This window comes from Rhinatrema bivittatum, chromosome 2 (genome assembly GCF_901001135.1).
Source record: "Rhinatrema bivittatum chromosome 2, aRhiBiv1.1, whole genome shotgun sequence".
NCBI lineage: Eukaryota > Metazoa > Chordata > Amphibia > Gymnophiona > Rhinatrematidae > Rhinatrema > Rhinatrema bivittatum.
In genome coordinates, this window is record NC_042616.1 from 423,057,697 (window position 1) to 423,081,001 (window position 23,305).

General features: G+C 46.0%; 1 protein-coding gene across 1 annotated transcript in view; it reads left to right on the forward strand.

The window, feature by feature from the left end:
• TNRC6B (trinucleotide repeat containing adaptor 6B) overlaps positions 1-23,305 on the forward strand; it is an 877,462-nt gene that overhangs the window by 284,758 nt on the left and 569,399 nt on the right. Inside the window, exon 6 of the mRNA XM_029590231.1 lies at positions 5,302-5,323. Within this exon, the coding sequence (XP_029446091.1) occupies positions 5,302-5,323 (22 nt within the window). The remainder of the gene's footprint in view (positions 1-5,301; positions 5,324-23,305) is intronic.

The following is a 23,305-nucleotide window of genomic DNA, read 5'->3' on the forward strand; positions in this document are numbered from 1 at the left end:
AAACCCCATCCTTACCTTTGTTGGGGGATTTACGCCTCCCTGTGGGAGGCGTAAATCCCCGCGCGCCAGCATGCCGCTAGCGCGCCGGGATGCGACCTGGGGGCGGGTCCGGAGGGCACAGCCACGCCTCCGGGCCGTAACCACGCCCCCAAAACGGCACTGCGCTCGGTCCCGCCCCCGACACGCCCCCCTCCGAAAACCCCGGGACTTACGCAAGTCCCGGGGCTCTGCGCGCGCTGGTAGGCCTATGTAAAATAGGCTCACCGGCGCGCAGGGCCCTGCTCGCCTAAATCCGCCCGGATTTGGGCGGATTTAGGCGAGCAGGGCTCTTAAAATCCGCCCCATTGTTTGTATAGTGTTGAAATTTCCTGGAAAAATTAAAAAAAAAAAAATTGAAAAGGAAGGTCCTTATATCTGAGATGTGTAATAGGGCACTGTTACTCTCCAGTATTGCATGCTGCCTTTTGGCTTTGCATTAAAATATCTTGCTTTGTTGGTGGTGAATCTACACAAACTGGGGGTGCATATGTTCCCTTACCTGGACGTTTGCCTTGTCAAGAACAATCTTAAGTGGGTGCTGTAGAATCTGTGCAAAATCACCCAGGTGTTGGAGTTACTAGTTTAACTACCCCAAATTGCACTTGAGACTTAAGCCCATCATTTCAATTAGTTTATTGGAGCACTGCTAGGCATGACTTAGTCAAGAGCCTTCCTTCTACAATAGAGAGCGATCGTGCAGTGGAAAGGATCCTAGTGAGTCAGCAGGCCTTAGCATGCGACATGTTGAGATTGTTGGTCCTTACAGCATCAACAGATTCTTACTCCTTTGGTATATCTCCATAGGAGAGCCACTAGACCCTCGGATCACAGTGGCTTTAAGCCACTTAAGATCTTCAAGACAATACCCACATCATGTAGCCACTCAAGGACTCCCCTTGTCCCAGTAGTGACACAGTTCCAATCTGATTAGTAGCATACCCTTCCAAATTCCATCAAGCCAATTTGTTCTAAGCATAGATGCATCAAACCTAGGGTAAGGAGCCTGACTAGAGGCTCTTTGCACTTGAGGCTTTTGGTATGTTCAAGAAAAGCTTCATCAGATAAAATTCCTAGAGTTAAGGGGTAGTTTGGTACACTCTGAAGGCTTTCATAGATTGATGGCCAACAAAGTGATAATGGTCCAGACTGACAATCAAGTTGCAGAGTTTTTATATTAAGCAGAGAGGCATGGGATCTTGTCTCTAGTCCTAGATGTGGGAATGGGCCATCTCTCGGGTTGGTCCTCAGAGCCACATGTCTGGCAGGTGGGGAGAATGTCCTGGCAGATTGAGCCTGGTTCTGGAATCCCACGAATGATCCATGGACCGAGGGATAGTAAACCAGATATTCTGGAAATTGACCACATCCATGATAGATATGTTTACGTTGCCTTAGAACAGGAAAGTCCCTCTCTTCTGTTTCAGGAAAGAGATTCAAGGCAAATTAGCCTCTAATGCATTTGCTATTGACTGGAGCAAAGGCTTGCTCTACGTGTTTCTTCTAATACCACTTATTGCAAAGACTTTGAAGTTGGACTGGGGGACCACAATTATCTTGGTTCCTGTTCCTGAGAGAGAAATTAATTGGGGAACTGATCAGGCTGGAGAATTCCACTCAGAATTGAGTATAGTTGCACCATTCAAACTTAAGGTTCCTGGCTCACAGCCTGAATGTTGAAAGGGTGACTTTGAAACCCTTAGATCTGTCAGAGGATATGTTTTGTTCTTAGGTTTAAGAAAGGAATCCGAGGAAGTTCTATAAACTGAAATGGAGGTTTGTGGTGTGAGCAAAAGGCCTCAGATCCTTTCATCTGCTTCACACACAAACTGCTTGATTACTTCCTACAGTTATCTGAGTCAGGTCTCAAGACCAACTCGATAAGTTACTCCTGGTGGAATAATGCTCTACTGCAGAGCGCAGAATTTGTGCAGAATTTGGAGCAGGCCCCGCATTCGCAAGCAGAGCCCATCCTGCTTGCAGTGAAGATGGTACAGGTCTGGTTGGTCGCAGGTGGAGCACTTCCCACTCGCGGCGAAGATGATGCAAGCCCTGGTGACGACAAGCAGAGCCCATCCTGCTTGTAGTGAAGATAGTGCAGGCCCCGGTGACTGTATGAGAGAGACTTTGTGTGTGAGAGAGTGTTTGAGAGGGTGCATGAGTGTCTGCCAGAGGGAACCTATATGAGGAGATTGTGAAGGAGTGTGGATATATGTGAGTTGGAAGCTGGTGCTTGTAAAAATGTGATTGTATGTGTGGGAGTGATGGTGCTTGTTTGTGAGAGAAGGGAGCCTGTATGGGTGGGTGGGTATGTGTGTGAGAGCGAGCCTATATGAGGGTATGTGTGTGTATGAGGGGGAGAAAGCCAGTATGCGGGTGTGCGTTTGCACGAGAGGGAGCCTGTGTGAGGGGGGGGGGGGGGGGGTGTATGCGAGAGAAAAAGAGCCTGTATGAGGGGAGATGTCTGTGCAAGAGAGAGGAGGATCCTTTATGAGAAGGTGTGTATGTGCATGAGAGAGAGGGAAAACCTGTATGAGGGGCAGTACTGAAAGAGTTCAAACTCTAGAGTGGAAAGGGTTGGGCGTAGAGGGAGAGGGGAGATACATAGTGGAAGGTGGAGGAGTTGGGGCCTAAGAGGTCAAAGTGAAAGGAGACTGGCCAGGGGTATAGGAATAGAGGGTGAAAGGGTCACTTACAGTGTACTTTTAGTGAAATTCTACTCAAAATAATTAAAACTCTGCATATTTAATTTTTTTTCTGTATTACATTTTAAATTAATTGCTTAGACTGTTATGTATATTGTGTTATTTTGACCAAAATAAAGTAGGCAGAAATTTAAGTACTTTGTGCAGAATTCCCCCAGGAGTAAAGAGTACATCTCAGAGCAATTTGTGCCTATCGCCAACATGTAAACAGTAGACCCATCTCTGTACATTCTTTGGTTTGATTCATACAGGTCCAGCTTAATTTGAAGTCTTCCATCGGAGCCGTCAGTGCAGTTCTGACCTAACTGATGAAAGCTCCCTTAGAGCCATGGCACTCCTGTGGCCTGAAGTACCAGACCTGGAAGAAGGTACAGAGAAGGGCAACCAAAATGATAAAGGGGATGGAACAGCTCCCCTATGAGGAAAGGCTGAAGAGGTTAGGGCTGTTCAGCTTGGAGAAGAGATGGCTGAGGGGGGATATGATAGAGGTCTTTAAGATCATGAGAGGTCTTGAACGAGTAGATGTGACTCTGTTATTCACACTTTCGAATAATAGAAGGACTAGGGGGCATTCCATGAAGTTAGCATGTAGCACATTTAAGACTAATCGGAGAAAATTCTTTTTCACTCAACGCACAATAAAGCTCTGGAATTTGTTGCCAGAGAAGGTAGTTAGTGCAGTTAGTGTAGCTGGGTTCAAAAAAGGTTTGGATAAGTTCTTGGAGGAGAAGTCCATTAATGGCTATTAATCAATTATACTTAGGGAATAGCCACTGCTATTAATTGCATCAGTAGCATGGATTCTTCTTAGTGTTTGGGTAATTGCCAGGTTCTTGTGGCCTGGTTTTTGGCCTCTGTTGGAAACAGGATGCTGGGCTTGATGGACCCTTGGTCTGTCCCAGCATGGCAATTTCTTATGTTCTTATGGAAGGTTGTGCTTCTGGTGACGGTTGTGTCAGTGCGCAGAATAAATGAGCTTCAGGCTTTAGTAACTCTTCCACCTGTTCTAAGTTTTATCATTATCATTCTACATACCCATACTAAATTCATGCTTAAGGTGGTGTCTGAATTTCACCTTAACCAGTCAATCATCCTTACAACATTTTTTCCCAGGCCACATATCCACGAAGGTGAATAAGCACTGCTCAGTTTGGACTGCAAAAGAGCCTTGGTCTTCTACCTCGAGTAGACTGAAGCCCATAAAAAGTCCACCTAGCCTTTTGTTTCTTTTAACTCCAAGAAACTGAGGATTTGTTGCCATACATATTTTATTCAGTTGGCTAGCAGATTGCATCTCCTTCTGTTATGACCAGGTAGGCCTAAAGCTAGTGGGTAATGTCAAGTCTCTGTGTTGGAGCTATGTCAACTTTCATAGGTCACCTTAAATTGGTCTCCATGGAGGAGCTCTATAAGGCTTGGACAGGGCCTCCTGACACAACAGTAGTTTTGGCCAATCTGTGCTGTGGAATCTTTGAGGTGTAGAACCCAGCTTCTTTCCCTCCTAGAGCCTGTTTTTGTTCCTGCCTGCCCTCGTAAGAAAAATCTGTTTTGTTTGTCCTTTTCTTCATTTAGATCTGTCTGTAGCTAGGGATTCCCTACTAGTTAGAACTGCCATCCTGTGTGTGTCCTCAGAGAAAGCAGAATTGCTTGTCTGTAACAAGTGTTCTGAAGCCCCCATGGACACATGGTATAATGGCATACTGTGCATGCTCAGTGAGGCACAGTCAAAGTTCTAGAAACTGACACACAAGTTTTTAGCCAGGCTGCATTGGATGATGTCGCTCACTTGTAAAGACTGACATCGTGCTATCCTTAATGAGTACCTGCTGCAGGTAAGCAACTCCGCTTTATTTTATTTCTTTCTTGAATATCCCTAATTGTGAGAATATGAAAAATGTTAGTTTATACTCATGAAAAATTTGTTGCAGTACAGTACCTGGTGCATTTGAGGCCATAACATTAAAATCTTTTGTATTTTATGCTTCCTTTGACAGCTTCTATGTGAAGCAGTCATAAGAGGGTCTTGGCAAATTTCTCATCTTCTCTTGCCTGATTAATAGTCATACAAGATCATATCTATTTCTGTAATCGCTGTGAAATGTTAGTGTACCTGCTATTCTTTCACTGAGCAGAATGAATACTAAATGTCTGTTAAAAGAAAAAGCTATTAATTATGCGCTGGGCATCACTTCAGAAGGTTATGTATTGCACTGTAATGTCTACTCTGTAGAAATTATTTTTCATGTTTTTATTTCTGAAAATGTTTATACTGGTTGCATTCAATTTCTGGGGGGCATCTGTGTTAAGTATCACAAATTATTTTGAATGGGCTGGTATTCCCATCAGTCCATCCATGCAGGCTATATGATGCTACTCCCATGGAGCGTGGGGATTGCAAGGAAACTGCTTAAAGTAGTCCAAAATGGTCAACTTTAAAATTTTCTGTTTTATTTGGGTTAGATATTACAACTTTATGCTTGACCTTTTGAAATTCTGTATATGAGCATGTTTATATTGTAGGTGAAGCTAAACTTTTATTTTCCATGTTTTTTATTCACAGGTCACAGAACAAAAAACCAAAGGTAAGAGTAAACCTTTTCATTTCTTATTGGGAAGATATCAATTAAATGGAAAAATGTCCTCTGTCCCTTCATTTCCCCATAGAACAGCAGTTCCCAAACTTCAAGGGAGGGGCTGCACAAGATATTTCAAATCACCAAGAGGACTGGAAAGGGTTCCCCCTTGGAATTAGCTGAGCTGGGGATGGGAGTAGATCAGAGATGTTTGAAGTTTTGTTTTTTTTTTTTGTTGGGGAGGGGGCAGCTATGTCTGGCCCTTTTGATGATTTGAAATACTAGGGAATTGGGGAGGCAGACTGGGGTTCCCAGGAGTGTGGCAGATAACTGTTGATATTAATTCTTTGATTTTCCCAAAGTTGGGATCCTACCTCTTTCCTAGCAGCATTACCCCTTTCCTAGCAGCATTACCCCTGCTTCCCCCCCTTTCCCAGTATCTGGCCCCCTAGGAGTGTGGCAGTGGGTGGATGGATAATGGGATGTACACTTGCTCCCTATCTACTTCCTTCTCCTTTTTTCATTCCTTTCCCTTGCAGTTATGTGCGTTATTTGTATTTACATTATTTTTTGCACATTAAAACTTCCTTTCCACATTGCTCGTCACATCATAGAACAATTTATATTTTATCATAATAGTTAAAGTAACTAAGATTACTTAAAATCAAAAACTATAAAATAATTTCACATACTAATATTAAATATATAGCCATTAGAAAAAGGCCTTGTAACCCATAAGAATCTAATAGTAAACAGCACAAAAATAGAAAGGAAATATAGTAATAAGCCTGTAAAAATAATCATGCCTAAAAGGATAAACTAAAAACAAAAAATAATCCCTAGATAATCCTATTTCCCTAGCAAGGGAATGCTACAAACTAGGGGCAGGGACAGAGAAGGCGCTATCATAGATCCTACGCTCTCGTGTAGAATGATGGCATTGAACAAAATCCTCTCTGGACAGATCTTAGATTCCTAATGGGGTCATAAGCAAATGATCTCTTAAGTAAGAGGGTCCTGTTCCATTGATTGGTGCTAGAAGGCCAAAAACAATATTTTATATTGAGACTGTTGCCACATTGGATTACTTTCAGCATCAAGGTAATATTTTCATAGTTTTTGGTTACTGTTAAAATCCTGGTAGAGTTTTGGAGTAACTGCAACTTTCATTTTTTTAGTGTTAAAACCATTATAGAGAGATGCAGTAGTCCTATTTTGAAATTAGAGTATGAAAATCTAGATATGGTGATAATTTACAAATTTCTCTTAGTCGGAACAAAATGTGTTTGGAAATTGCTTTTGATTTTAGGTTTTAGATTTAATTACTCATTTCTAAATCTGAGCTAAAGGTGTGTTCTAATTCAGAAACTTAGTTGTAAATCATCTTGGGCAAGGAAATAATCTAAATTGTACCTGAGGCAGTGGAGGGTGAAATGACTTGTTTGAAGTCAGAGTATCTGTGAGAGAAACAGGATTAAAACCTTGGCTTCACTGGTTCTAAGCTGGCTACTCTTCAATGCTAGGCTGCTAGTCAACCATCTACAGTGGACCCTTGACTTACGAACTCAATTCATTCCAGAGGGCTGGTTGTAAGTCAAGACTTTTTTTTCCCATAAATAATGGAAATACTCATAATGCGTTCCGAACCTCCCAAAGGCACCCCTTACCTAACATTTTCTTAATAAAAAAAGGGTTGTATAATGTGTATAATTACCAGAAACACCTATAATTTTCCTAGTGTACTCACCACAAAGTTATAAAATGTGCCTAGCCTACCAGAAACAACAATTTCATACTGTACTCACCATTCAAGTTGACATTTTTGGCTTGCAGGAAGGGAGGCGGGGGAGGATTCCCCCCTCCCCACCCCCTCAGAGCACATCTTTGGCCCCCAAACACTCATTTCCCTCTCCCAGCATACTCATTCCTCCCCTCCTGATAACTTGCTATAGCCAGCTGAGTGCTACACTCCCTTTCTGCTGCTGCACAGAAGCTTCCTTGGTCACCAGTTGATGCTGTTGCTTGCTGCAATGCCGTGCCGGGTCTGCCAATGTGCTCCTGTGACCATTTGCAGCTCTGGCGCCTGAGATGGACAGGCCTCGGCGGCAGCAGCAGCCAATCACTGCAACAGCAGAGCAGAAGTCCCTCCCACCAAGCCCAAAAAAACACGATTGACAGGAAAAATGCCCAATTAGAAGCAACCGCACACACGAGCGGACACACATGGCCTTGGCCGGCATTCAGGTTGTAACTCAAAACTAAAATTTTGGTTGTAACCCAAGTTTGTAAGTCAAGCCGGTTGTAACTCGAGGGTCCACTGTATATTTAAGGTGGAGTTCAAGATCACCCCTAGGCTGCGGAGCTGTTTGAAAAGGAAGCACAGGCCCTAGGTTGAAGCTGTTGGGTTATGTCCAGATCCCTAGTTTTTCCTACAAACAGCACTTCAGATATTTTGATTAAGCATCAGTTTTAACTCTTATCCAATTGCTTATTGTGGTCAAGCAATCTGATATTAACTAGCGTGTAGCAGATGGACTCAAAACAAGTGGGTATAGTGTGCTCGTGCTAGCAGTTGGAGACTGATCTGACGTCAGCACGGGGTACATATACCCCCACAGGAAGTGCAGCAACTCAGTAATTTCAGTCTCCAAAGCAGTTTGGAGCTCGCTTATGCTCACTGAGCGTTTTCTAAATTATAGCGACTAAATTCGTAGAAGAAATCCTACCTGAAGACGAGCCCCGCATTCCTGCGGTGATACCCTTGGGTCCCTCCCCCAGTTGAGTTTCCCGAGGTGATTTCCATGGTCCCTCGGAGGTGAGCGCCTCGAATCGGTGGCCGGATCGCGGCAGGGACCTAGCCCCCGAGTGAGAAGGGCTCGGGCGCGGCATAGAGGCAGCCTCGGTCCCGGTGAGGACTTGGCCCCCGAGCGAGACGGGTTTGGGCACGGCTTAGAGGCAGTGGGTGCACTTCCTCGATCGCGGCAGTGACGGTAATTACCCTCTCCCCCCGCAGCCGGAGACCGCCCGGGTCACAGCCGGGAAGCGCCGAAGATCAGGTAAGGTGTACATCTTTCTTACTGGTCTCCGAAGAGAGAGGATTAGCAGGGTCTGCCTACGTGGCAGCCTGCCAAGGAGGTTGCCATTTTGCCTGCTCGCCGTCGCTAGCCCTGGTTCGCCGCCTCGTTCTAAGCGGGGCGACGGGCGCATATGTTAGGTGCCCGAAAGGGATTTGGGCGCCCATTACTTGAGTTACGCGCATGCTTACGTTCATAGGCGCACATTGTTAAGCTGATATGCGCACGCTGCTAGGCGCACGTTGATACGCGCACATTAATACGCACACGTTTAAAGGCGCACGTTCATAAAGCACTCATTGAGAGGAGATCAGACACGATGGAGCGTATGAGAGCCCATGCGGCCGCAGAGCCGGCACCTCCAGACTCAGGCATAAGAGCTCTAGGCCTCTGCTCAGCATGCCACCTCAGAGCCACAAAGAGCGAGGAAGCAGACTCCCTATGTGCCCAATGTGAGGAGGCCCTGGGAGTTCCAGGCCAGGGCCGGTCTCAGCCCAGTTTGACTGCCAGTTCCTCAGGGAACACTCCGAACCTAGCAGGCCGCAATGAGCAGCCAGGGAATCCCACAGACCTGGGGCCCCTACGGCTACAACCTGCTTCCCTCTCCTGGGTGGAATTATTCAAGGGGATTCATGCCTTCGTCAAGATGCAGTCTGATCCCCGACCGGACCCATACGTACCGGATAACCCTGCCCCGGGACCCTCGAGGCCTACGCATGGCCACCCGCCACCCGGAAGCCCCACTTATGGGGACTCGGATTATTCTGAAGAAGATGGCGAGCCCCCCAAGGAGGGAGAACTCCCCTTGGGGATAGAATCATATCGAACCATGAGACACTTCTTTCCTAAGGAGGATCTTCCAGACCTGGTCTCTCAATGCCTATCGGAGCTGGCTATCCCGGGCCAGGGCACCCCAGGGGAGCCTAGAATGAACCCCCTGCTAGAGGGCCTGCGTCCCACGGCTCACCATTTTCCCCTCCTACAAGCAGCACAGCAGTTAATTGATCTGGAATGGAATGCGCCAGACGCTTCATTCAAAGGGGGTCGGGCTTTGTCTAGCATGTACCCCCTAGACCCGGCAACCAAGGAGCTGCTGGCATGCCCGATGGTAGACGCCATAGTTAGCGCAATTGTGAAGCGCACCACCATTCTGGTGGAGGGAGGGGCGGCCCTCAAGGATGCACATGATCGGCGCATGGACGCCATTCTGAAACACGCCTTTGAGGTGGCAGCCATGTCCCTACGAATTGTGACCTGCTGCACCGTGGTGACGCGCTCCTGCTTATCAAAATGGGGCGCATCTCCATTACCCCGTCTACCCGAAGACAGGTCAAGGAGGACCCAGCGCCCTTTTCCTAGACCATCCAGAGGTAGAAGCTCTCCACGCTTCAATCCTTACAGGGCTCGCTACCAAGCTCCTCATTCTCAGACCAGGAACCAGTCCTTTCGGACCCGGCACAACAAGAGGGGAACTGGGTCGGGTCCCGGCCGCACCCCAGAATGAGAATCAGCTGACCCATCTGGGGGAAGAGGCCATAGGGGGCAGGCTAACCCTATTTTACCGCAGGTGGGTCGAGATTACTTTGGACCAGTGGGTCCTTGCCATTGTCCGGGAAGGGTACTACCTGGACTTCTTTCATCTCCCTCCGAACAAGTTTGTGGAATCGCCTTGTCTGCCCCTCAAGAGGCCGGCGCTGGCAGCTACCTTGGAGAGACTCCTGTCCCTAAAAGCCATAATCCCAGTGCCTGCATGGGACATAAATTCTGGGCATTTATTTCATTATCCCCAAGAAGGGGGGCACCTTCAGACCTGTCCTGGACCTCAAGTCTGTCAACCAGCACTTACGGGTCCCGAGATTTCGCATGGAAACTCTGTGGTCCGTTCGAAGTGCAATACAGCCAGGGGAGTATCTCACATCCTTGGATCTCTCAGAGGCCTATCTACATATCCCAATTCATCGGGATCACCAGCGTTACTTACGCTTCAAAGTCCTGGATCAGCACTTTCAGTTCCGGGCTCTACCCTTCGGGTTAGCCACCGCGCCACGGACCTTTACCAAGGTAGTAGTAGTGGTGGCGGCGTCACTCAGGAAGGGAAGGCATTCTCGTCCATCCCTACCTAGACGATTGGCTGATCAGGGCAAAGTCACCGGAGGAGAGCCACCAGGCAACCAACAGAGTTATATCTCTTCTGGAAAGCCTAGGATGGGTAGTCAACATACACAAGAGTTCCCTACAGCCTTTGCAGTCGCTGGAATACCTAGGTGTCCGATTCGACACTCAGGAAGACATGATCAGCCTGACCTCCAGGAGGAAATCGAAACTCCGGGATTGCTTGCAGAATCTGCTGAGCACCGCTCGGCCCACAGCTTGGGATTACCTACAGGTCCTCGGCCTAATGGCCTCCACTCTGGAAGTGATACCATGGGCATGGGCCCATATGAGACCATTACAGCGTGCCCTCCTATCTCGGTGGTGCCCACGATTACAGAACTACACCGTGCATCTACCTCTACCGGCCAGAGTACGGAATCAGTTACGGTGGTGGCTGAAGCCCGGCCACATGAGCCGGGGGTCAAGGATGCCCTCCCCAACTTGGACCCTGCTCACTACAGATGCCAGCCTGAGCGGCTGGGAAGCACACTGCGAAGAGCTAACTGCCCAGGGGCGGTGGAACAGAGAAGTGTTGGGGTGGAACATCAACTGACCAGAGGCACAGGCGGTCAGGTTAGCCTGCCTGCAATTTGCCCGCAGACTTCGAAACAGAGCAGTCAGTGATGTCTGACAAGTCCACCACGGTGGCATACATCAACCGACAGGGCGGAACCAGAAGCCGACAGGTATCCTTAGAAATAGCCCCCCTGATGGCTTGGGCGGAGGCGAATCTTCAGGACATCTCCGCCGTCCACATCGCCAGGAAGGACAACACCACGGCAGACTTCCTCAGCAGAGAAAGCCTAAACCCGGGGGAATGGCAGCTGTCGCCCACAGCTTTCCAGATGATTGTGGATCAGTGGGGGACGCCGGGCATGGACCTACTAGCGGACAGGTCCAACGCTCAAGTACCCAGGTATTTCAGCCGCAGGCGGGATCCTCTAACCCAGGGGATCGATGCCCTGGTACAGCCATGGCCTCAGGGGATCCTGCTATATGCTTTTCCTCCATGGCCCCTGCTGGGCGCCATTATACACAAGATTCAGCGGCACAGAGGACTAGTTCTTCTAGTGGCCCCGGACTGGCCAAGAAGACCCTGGTACGCAGACATGAGAAGACTACTGGCAGGGAATCTTCTACCTCTGCCTCCATACAGGGACCTGCTGCTGCAAGGTCCCATCCTCCACGAGGATCCAGCTCAATTCTCTCTTACGGTTTGGCCATTGAGAGGGCTAGACTGAAGAAAAGAGGTTACTCGGAGCCCGTGATACATACACTCCTCCGAGCACGCAAGTTTTCCACTTCCCTCACCCACATAAGGATCTGGAGAATATTTGAAGCCTGGTGCGACACTCAGGGCACCAATCCACATGCGACCAAAATCCCTATTGTTCTGGATTTCCTGCAAGATGGGCTTCAGAAGGGTCTCTCCCTCAGCTCCATCAAAGTTCAGGTGGCTGCACTGTCTTGCTATGGTCCCAGGAGGGATGGCAAGACCATTGCCACGCATCCAGATGTGTCTCGCTTCCTGAAAGGAGTTAAGCACATTCGTCCACCACTGAAGTGGCCAGTGCCTTTGTGGAACCTCAACCTTGTTTTGGATTTCCTCGCGGGATCCACCTTCAGACCCCTTTGGGGCCTGTCTCTACGTTCTTTAACCTTGAAGATGGTGTTATTATTGGCGGTCTGTTCAGCACGCCGCGTCTCAGAGCTACAAGCACTGTCCTGCCGTGATCCCTTTCTCAGAATCACTCCAGAGGCTATCCATCTTCGCACGGTTCCCTCCTTTTTACCTAAAGTGGTCTCACAATTTCACCTTAACCAAACTATATCCTTGCCTACCACGGCGGGTTTGAAGAAATCTGAAGAAGGGCGTTTGCTACGCCATCTCGACATAGGCAGACTGCTGCCCAGATATCTGGAAATGACAGAAGACGTCCGAAAGACAGACCATCTGTTCGTCCTGCACAGCGGGAAACGACAAGGGAAAGTGGCCTCTCGGCCCACCATCGCCCGCTGGATTAAAGAAGTTATCAGAGCAGCTTACGTAGAGGCCGGGAAGTCTCCGCCTCTACAAGTCAAGGCTTATTCTACCAGAGCACAAGCGGCATCTTGGGCAGAATCCAGGATGCTGTCGCCTGCAGAAATCTGTAAAGCGGCGATGTGGTCCTCCCTCCATACCTTCTCCAGGTTCTACCGTCTGGATGTCCAGGCCAGGGAGGAGACAGCATTTGCGAGGGCGGTCCTACATGGTCCTCAGGCAGCCTCCCGCCCAGGCTGGGAGTAAAGCTTTTGTACATCCCATTTGTTCTGAGTCCATCTGGCTACACGACAGGAAATGTTGAGATTACTTACCTAATAATCTCGTTTTCCTTAGTGTAGACAGATGGACTCAGCATCCCGCCCAGCTGCCTGTGTACATGGGTTTCACCGCTTCAAGGTAAGCCATGTCATCTGTTTCCATAAGAGCGTACACTCTACCAGGTGTCAACGCCTTCCGGTTGGGAATGCTGGCGGTCTCCAGCTACTATCAATCGGTCAGGGGAATCCTGTTTCACTTTTCACTGAGCGTCAGTACACATATCCATAACAGCTTTTGCAAGGAAGATTACTAAGTTGCTACGCTTCCTGTGGGGGTATATATACACCCGTGCTGACGTCAGATCCGTCTCCAACTGCTAGCACGAGCATACTATACCCATTTGTTCTGAGTCCATCTGTCTACACTAAGGAAAACGAGATTATCAGGTAAGTAATCTCAACATTTCCTGATTTACGATGCACTGCAGGTACAAATGAAACCTGCAATACTCAGTTTGGGAAAAGCTTAAATCCAATTCTTTTATCCCATCCAGTCTGTATTTATTTATTTAATGGTTTTATATACTGATGTTCAAAATTAAATTTCACACCTGTGTACAAATTGAGTATAAATGCTCCTTTAAAAGCATTTAAACATTCAATTAAAGGAAATACTATTCAATTATAAACACCATAAAAGCATTTAAAACAGCAATCAAAGATACATTTGTTAAACTAAGTAAAAAGAAAATAAAATTTCGTAAATCTTAAAACCTAAAAGAAACTAAAATTAACTGTAAAACTGGAGTTTTAAGAGTAAATTTAAAGCTGTTCTTAAGGAAAGGCTTGTTGAAAAAGCCAAGTTAAGCCTTTTTTTTAAAGGCTTTCATGTTCGGCTCAAGACGCAGATATTGTGGAAGGGAATTCCACAATAGTGGTTTAGCAATAGAAAGCGCCCTCTCACGAACTGAATTTAAGTGAAGCGATTTGGGTGATGGTACAGGTAAGGAGCCATTATTAGCAGACCTGTTGGTTCTCTGTGGAACGTGGAAATGAAGTGATGCGGTAAGCCATTCTATTTAGTTATTGTAGAGTCTTTTGTGACTCATGGATAATGCTTGATATTGGATGCGTTGAGTAATGGGTGACCAGTGTAGTTCTTTCAGAATCGGTGTGATATGTCCTGTTCTTCTGGTGTTGGTTAGAATTCTGGCGGCTGAATTTTGGAGGAGTTGGCGTGGTCTGATTGTGGAAGCAGGTTAATCCCAGTAGTAGAGCGTTAAAATAGTCCATCTTTGAAAAGATGTAAAACTGTACAAAAATCTTGCTCATATAAAAGAGGCTCTAATCTTTTTAAAACATTTAGTTTAAAATAGCCATCTTTAATATTGTTTATCAAGTGTTTTAGGATTATTTCACTATCTAGTATCACTCCAAGATCTTTGATTTCAAAAGTCACTGGATATCTTTTTTGCATTTTTTTAATTACTTCTCCTATCCTTTCATTCAGTTCATTACAAATTATTAAAGATTCTGGGTTTTTTGGGTTGAGTGATAGACTCATCTGTGTTAAAACTTGACTTATTGCAGCGAGGTAGATTTCCCATAGTTTTAATGTTGATTCAAGTGTCTTGGTAATCGGAATTAAAATTTGTCCATCTGCATATATGAAATGGATTAATCCCAAACCTGCTAAAATCTTACATAATGGCAACATATAAATATTAAAAAGTGGATGATAAAGAGGAGCCTTGCGGAACTCCATGTTTTACTGTTAGTTGTTCGAACTCTGTTATTAATTTTTACTTGAATGATCTATTTGAAAGATATGAGTTGAACCATTGCAGGGTGAGATCTGTTTAAACCTATTTCACTTAACCTGGTCTGAAATGTATTGTGATTTACTGTATCAAATGCAGCTTATATATCATTTAATACCAGTAAGTACATTTGACCATTGTCTAGTCCTCTTAAGTATTGTGTCCATCAGGGATGTCAGCAGTGTTTCTGTTTTGTAAATCTACGGAAACAAAATTGTGTGGGATGAAGGAGGTTGTGGGTCTCAATGTGTTCTGACAAAATTGCTTATTTACAACTTTTTCTATTAGTTTTGAGATGAAAGATAGAGATGGGTCTTAGATTAGATGGGTCAATTGAGTTTATATGGGGATTTTTTTCTATTGGTTTGACTATGGCATTTTTTAGGTGATCGAGAAATCTGCCTTCCTCTCCTCGACCTTCAAACTACTAAACATGGTCCCGGGAACTTCTTCCAAGTGTTCCAGCATGAATCCCCTGAGGACCAATAGACATCATTGAGGAAGGGCCATTTGGAGTCTGAGCCTGGTTTCTCCAGAGCCATTTTATGGCTCCATGCATGGCATACCAGCCCAGGACTAAGCATGTTCAAGGCCAACCGCAACACTATTTGTCCTAACATATATCCAAGATGAATTTATGCTCCAAATCAGTGATGCAGAAAAATATACTAAACATTTAATTAAATCAGTCTGTGATGCCTTTAATACTTTGTCTTGATCCTCAGCCATAGGTATAGAGTCTAGAAGGCTCACATGACAAAGCGTTGGACTTAAGATGTGCATGCCAGATTGGCAAATGCTTCATTCACAGGAGAAAATCTTTTTGGTGGTAAAGTGAAAGAAGCTGTAGATATGATGAAGGATCATTGCTATACTTTACAGATATGCGAGCCCCGACCGGGATGGACGGAGGCGGCAGTCAGGGCCTGCGCAGTCAGCGCTAAAGCCCATCGGGGTAAGGCCATCTAAACACCGCGCTTACCTCCAGCTCCACTACAGACCACGAGGCAGCTCCCTGCCAATCACCGACCCTCCGGCTTGTTAGCCCCTCCTCTCCGCCCAGTAGCAGGCAGCCAATCAGGGCAGGGCACATTTCAGGACCTCATCAGGCAGCGTCGTGCAGGGATTTAAACCCCAGCCCTCCTCCTGGCGTCATGCGCCGAAGGAGAGCGACAAAGGGGCATGCCCCTTTGTGCAGCAACGTAGTGCAGACTTAGGTAGCCGTGGGGCCCGGTTCCACAACGGGCGTCCATCCCTATCTACCTCAGGCGCATTCCATTCACTTCTCTTCCTCCTATTGATTCAGCCTGGTTCCCCCTCCCGCAACCTACATATCTACCAAGATCCAAGGATGCACACCTTCTCCATCCCTTTCATCAACAACCTCCGCAGAAACCACTTAAAAAATACTACCTTTCCCACCATTCAACAAAAAAGACTGAATCCTATCATGATCTCTCCGCTTAATCAATTACTGCACCTCACTCTATTCTCATTAACCCCCCTTAATGCACAATCCCTCACGAAAAAAACTCCTCTATGACTATCTTCTGGAGGCCAAACCCGACATCTGCACAATCACCGAATCCTGGCTGAAGCCCGAGGACACTGCTTTAATCAACCAACTTCCGATACATACCTATGACGTTTTTTCAATCCCCAGACTTAAAAAAAAAGAGGTGGCGGTCTTCTTTTAGCTGCAAAAAAAGAGCTGGGATTATCCCTACAACATTCCAACTCAACTTCCACTCTTGAATTCTCCGTATTTAAATCCAAACCTCTTCAAATCTGTCTAATTTACACCCCTCCAGGGCTTCTAGAATCAGACCCTTCCCCTCTAATTGAACGCATAACCAAATATATCAACACTGACGCCCCCGCTATAATCTTGGGAGACTTCAACCTTCACGTTGACACGACTCCTCTCTCTTCCAACTGCGATATGTTTCTCTCTACGCTTAGCTACATGGGATTCAAACAAATCATTAACAGCCCTACTCATAAAGCAGGACACACACTGGACCTAATTTTCTTAAATGAAGGTCTCACTCCTTGCTCCACACCTACATGCTCACCGGTCCCCTGGTCCGATCATAGGATGATCACCACAGTCCTGAAAATCAATAAGTCCACACCCCAATCTCCCCATAAATCCACGGTCCAATTTAGGAAATTTGCAACACGGACAACCTCAGCTCCCTTCTATCCAAAGAACTAGATCATCTGGACCTTTCTGATGCAGTCGCAGCTACCTCCTCCTGGTTCAAGATTACCAATAAAGTAGCTGACCTAACTTGCCCCATAACAACTAAAATTCTACACACTAACTCAGTTAACAAGAAACCTTGGTACACACCTGAATTGAAAACTCTTAAGCAAGAACTAAGAAGCAGAGAACACATATGGCGAAAAAACCCTTCAATGACTCAGGCTGAGTATAAATCCCTCATACACTGCTACAGGACCTCTATCCTCCGAACAAAGAGAGATTTCTTTGCCCAGAAAATCCATCACTTCATCTTCGACTCTAAAGCATTGTTTTCATATGTCTCTGCCATCACCAAACAGTTTCCTCCAACTATTCTGGATGACCAAGCATTCAGCAAAGCCTCAGAGCTCGCCTCCTACTTTGAGAAAAAACTCAACAATCTGATATCTCCGCTAAACTCTAACAATGGACAGCCCCCTCCCCTTTACTCCACCTCTCTACAACAAAGCACAAGTCTCAAATCTTTTGAGCCTACCTCTTCCCTAGAGATAGAAACCTTGCTCAAGAAGTACAAACCTTCCTCACTCCCATCGGACTCGATTCCTTCAAACCTACTCATCTCCATCCCAAAAACCATCGCCAAGCCCATTGAGGAAATCATAAACCCCTCTTTATCACAGGGTCTAGTACCGGACGCTCTAAAACTTGCCATTCTCAAACTGCTACTGAAAAAACCCAATTTGTCTCCAGCAGATCCGGCTAACTTCCGCCCTATAGCCAACCTACCATTCATCTCTAAACTCTTGGAAAAAATTGTCAATAAGCAACTTTCCGAATATCTGGAAGAAAACAAAATCCAAGCCCCAGCTCAGTTCAGTTTCTGCAAATCTCTAAATACAGAATCCCTCTTAATTTCACTCTCAGACACCATACTCCTGAGTCTGGAAAATAAACAACCTTGTCTTCTCATACTCCTTGACTTATTAGCCGCCTTCGACACGGTGAACCATTCAATTCTCGTGGATCGGCTAGCTGACATAGGCATCAAGGGTACTGCACTTAGTTGGTTCAAGTCCTTCCTTAGCAACAGGTCCTACAAGGTCCAAATCAATAACAAAGAATCCCTCCCTGTTAGTTCCACCCTGGGAGTCCCTCAAGGTTCCTCTCTCTCCCCAACCCTATTCAACATTTACCTTCTCCCGCTCTGCCAGCTCCTCACAAATCTAAAGTTAAATCACTACATATACGCTGACGACGTGTAAATTCTCATCCCGATTACAGATTCACTCTCTAAAACACTCTGCTTCTGGAATAGCTGTCTTCAGTCAATTAACCACCTTCTCACAAGACTCAACCTAGTCCTTAACACCAATAAGACAGAACTCCTCTTCATTTCCCAGGACGTCAACAATGTAGTATCCAACAAACAGCTCACCGCTCATCCAAACTTCTCCTCCCATGTGAGAAACCTTGGAGTCATCATGGACAACCAGCTAAACCTAAAAACATTTGTTAGTAACACCACAAAGGATTGCTTTTTCAAATTACAAATCCTAAAAAGGCTCAGACCCCTCCTACACTTCCAAGATTACCGCACAGACGACCTAAAAAAAAAAAAAAAAAAAGACTCAAAACATGGCTGTTCGGTCAAGCTTTTCCCTAACTCAGATGAACTACCTGTACCCCTAACAATTGGACTGACTTATTTAATCAATCTTTTTGTGCTCTGATCAAGGTATAACTTGCTGGCAGGCTATACATCCTTCTGTCCCCATGTTAGTAAATCTGCTATCATCCTCTGGCCTATTGTCTCCACTTTTTCCCATCACCCTGTTAATTTACCTTTGTCCATTCCTACCCAGTTCACATGTTTTTTGCCCCTTTCGTCTTCTCATTCTTCAGATTCTAGCGAAGTTTGATTAGATCCCCTGTTATGTATTGCCAGGAAATGTGATAGTGTGCGTTTTTCAGTTTCTTGCTCGCAGGATGAGCAAGGCATTTACTTACAATGTTGATCTCAGTTCTTGTATCCCTTGTTTAATGTAATGCATTCTTTCATGCGATTCTCGTTTCGATGTAAACCGATGTGATATGTAATCTTGTACATGAATGTCAGTATATAAAAGTTCCAAATAAATAAAATAAATATTAACAGCTACTATGACAATATTCACAAAAGGAATTCTAACATCAACCTTTTAGAAACCAATATTAGTACTCCCACTGTCTATCAGCCTTACCCTCATTCTGGAGAAATCTGTAACTGCAACAATAACAGGTAAAAGCCTTTTCCCAGGTTGAGAACTTAGCAGATGTCTTCACAAAAGTCTGGTTTGCAATTTTGACTATCAAAATTATAGTATTTGCAGACTCTTTAATGGGGGAGAGGGAGGTTGTAGCACTTTCATATTACTCATCACTTCAGGCCATTAGGTTCCAAAACTAATTTGCAAATGTTATTGCCAGAATTTTCAGAAACTGCCACAAGTTAATCCTCCATGTCCACATTTAGTACCTCTAGATTAGTCAGATACTAAAAGAAGTGCTTGCCTCTCTTTTGACAATAAATACATTAGAACCAATTCCGCTTACAAAATGGAGGGGAAAAGTTATATTCAAGATGTTTTCTGATCCCAAAAAAATCTGGTGGTGGTTGTCCCATTCTAGATTTAAGGAGCCTAAACAAAATCTTCAAAAGGGAAAAGTTTAAGATGAATTTCCTAGGAACCATCCTTCTTTACCTGGAAATTGGGGATTGGCTGATAACCCTAGATCTCAAGGACGTATATATTCATGAGAATCACAGGAGATACCTCCAATCATAATAGCATTTATTCTTGTTGATGGCTCAAGGCTCCTCCTCCCTCCAACAGCATGTTTGCTGTGTCTCCCACACTTTACAACACTGTGCTTCTGCTTTTGTGCAGGACCAGGATGCTGCTGGGCAGTGTTTCCATTGATGAGGGGAGAAAGAGGAGTCCACCTTAAACACTGCATCAGCAATACCAACATAAGGCATTTTGGCTGTTTGAAGGGGCAAGGTTTTAAATTCTGTATTTGCAGCACTGGAGGGCAAACAGTTTCACTGGTGGGGGTTGGGACTGAAATGCAAGACACACTTTGATTCATATTGGTTTCCACATTTGTCTGGTCCTCTCCCCATTTTGCACCTGAAAATTGAGATAGGAGGATGATCTGATATAGGAAAAGAGAATATTATGATATCTGACTAAGGTAAAAATTGAGGACCTCAAAGTTGATCCTGCTGTATGTAAGTATGTCTGCCAAAAGGGAACATCTCTCAAGATAATTGAGCTGAAAAGTCTTAAGCTTTTAAAATTACTAGTAAGAGCCACCCCTGGAAGAAGTACCCTGTCAAGATTATGATTAAGATAGATAATCCAATTTCTCCCAATACATATTGCAGAGGTATCAGACTTTGAAAGCATTTGAAATTTTTTGAAAAAATGCATTCTAGTTTGTTGGGTCTGTATGTAGATGAGTAAAGCTTTCTAGCTTGTAAGATATTTTATTTTATTTATTTAAAAGTTTTTATATACAGACATTCACTGTGAGTATCACAGAATCCCAGATCTTTTAAGAGGAGAAATATTTAAAGAGAATATATACATTAGAAGAGACATGAAAAATTCTGCAATAGGGCTCACTCTAAAATATGATGCAGTTTCCTTACGGAACTCCAAGAGTATAGACAAAAAAGCCAAAACAGTGAAACTTTAAAGCCTCAAAAGGAATAAATTGCAAAAGTCTTTGGCAGTTCATTTGAAGCAAAAAAAACAAACAAACCCCAAAAAATTTGCAGTGTCTGTTGAAAAAATAGAAGTATGCAAACCATGCTGCTTGCAAACTGCATACAGATCGATCAGGAGATGCATCATACTTGAGCATGGTAGATAATGCTCAACAATATTGGCCTTTAGGAAAACATTGGATGAAATACAAGGCTAGAACAAATTGCTAAGCAGCAAATGTTTCAGTCAAAGAAATAATGCATGGCCTTTTCTCAACAACCAAAATAAATCAAGATGTGCATAAAGAATAAACAAACATTGTAAATTTATTTATAGAAATAGAAAAAAAATCTTTGGATCCCATAATATTAACATAATTCTGCTCACCCTTCAAATTGTCAGAGAGAAAACTGTGGAGTCAGTAAAAGTAAGAAAAAAAAAAAAAAAGAAATTGAGGCTTGGAAAACCAACCTCCCCCCCCCCCCGGCTACCATTCCCCCACACTACGTGATTCTTGTTCCACATCTCTCACTTGAGACAGCTTTGCTGAGTAAGGCAGTCTTCACATAAAAACATAAGATAAAGCCATACTGGGTCAGACCAAGGGTCCATCATGCCCAGTATCCTGTCTCCAACAGAGGCCAGTCCGTCACAACTACCTAGCAAGTACCCAAACATTAAATAGATCCCATACTACTACTGCTGGCAATAAGCAGTGGCTATTCCCTATTAATAGCAGTATATGGACTGGGGGAACTTATCCAAACCTTTTTTAAACCCAGATACAATAGTTGCCTTAACCATACCCCTCTAGCAACGAATTCTAGAGCTTGATTGTGTGTTTAGTGAAAAAGAATTCTGGACCAATGGGTATAGTGTGCTCCTGATAGCAGTTGAAGACAGTCAGATTTCAATCTGACGTCAGCACTACATATACCCGTGCAAGAGGCTCTATTCCTCAGTTTTTTCCATCTCAATAGCAGTTCGGGACTTCACACACGCTTGCACAGCTTTAGAAAACCAAACTCCAAATTCAAAGAAGAAAGAGAGAATCTTACCTTCAGACGAGCCCCGCTCTCCTGCGGTGATACCTAAGGGTCCCTCCCCCAGTCGAGAATTCCTGAGGTGATTTCAGAGATCCTCAGAGGTAAGCCTCTGTCCCAACATGGACTTAGCCCCCTGAAAAGGGAGCAGCTGAGAGGCAGCGGGTGCAAGGCAGAGCGCGGCGGTGAAGGTATTCCCCTCGCCCCCCGCAGCCGGAGACCGTCCGGCATGAGACTGGTCTCCGAGGCTCGGATAACCACACAGATGGTCCCTCTGGCGTCTGTCTGATTGGGTTGAGTAGCCCCGTCTGGGCTGGAGACCCTCGGGGGGGGGGGGGGGGGGGGGTGTGTGTGTGTGCCATCTTGCCCACTTGGTCGCTGGCGCCATTCCCCCCCTTAGTCGCCGCTTTGTCCGCACAACTGAGCCGTGTGCACAGCAGTGAGCCAGGCACATAAAATACTTGGGCGCACAGCGCCGCGTGCTTAGGGTGCAGAGTGCGCAACTAGACCCGTGCGCACAGCCACGCGCGCATCTTCCGTTCCTAGGCGCACAACGTAGGCGCACCCGGAAAGCCTAACTAGGCCTCCCAGCATGCACATCTGTACAGGATAGACGCGCAAATCATGGCACCGCCATCCAAGACAGCTAAAGGCCCAGTCCTCTGCCTGGCATGCCACCTGAGAGCGGCACAGCTGAGGTGACCTCCGCCCTGTGCCTGTTGGGCGAAGAAGCTCGGGGGAGAGCAGAGACAAGGTCCCCCTCAGCCTCTAGGGGACTCCTGATCTACCAGCGAGACTACCCCGGACCTCTCTATTCCCGACTCGGCCCTTCCACAGTGAGGGCCCTCGGGGAGCGCTGCCAGACCCAGTGTGGTCCCAGGCAACTTCACCTGGGTGGGATTCTTCATGGAACTACAATCCTTCATCCACACACAGACAGGACCACCAGCGGCACAACCACAGCCCCCAGCAGTGACCCAAAACCTCCCAGGGCCCTCCCGGCCTCCACCAGAGGAGCCGCCTCTGGACAAATACCTCCCCCTAGGGGACACAGATGATTCGGAGGAGGAACCAGAACCCCTGGAAGAAGGGGAACTCCTTCCAGGAACGGAACCGCATCGCACTATAATTCACTTCTTTCCAAAAGATGATTTATCAGATCTCGTAGCCACGAGTCTGAAGGCATTGGCCATCCCGGACACATGCGATGCAGCAGAGGCTAAGGCGAGCCCCTTCCTGGCCGGGCTCCACCAAACCTCACGCCATTTCCCCATGCTACAGGCCATATAACAACTGATCGACCTGGAATGTGACACCCGAGAGGCCACCTTCAAGGGGGGTCGAGCTCTAGAAGCTCTCTACCCCTTGGACCCCGCGACAAAGGAACTCCTGAGGTTTCCCAAGGTCGACGCCTTGGTCTGCGCCACCACAAAACGCACCACCATATCAGTGGAGGGTGGAGCTTCCCTCAAGGATGCCAATGACAGATGGCAGGAATCCATCCTCATGCAGTCCTACGATGTATCAGCTATGACCCTACAGATTGCTGCTTGCTGTGCCGTGGGTATCATGCGCATGCCTGGTGATGGCCAGGGACGCAACTATGCCAATCGAGGCATTAGACCCGGCAATATTCCT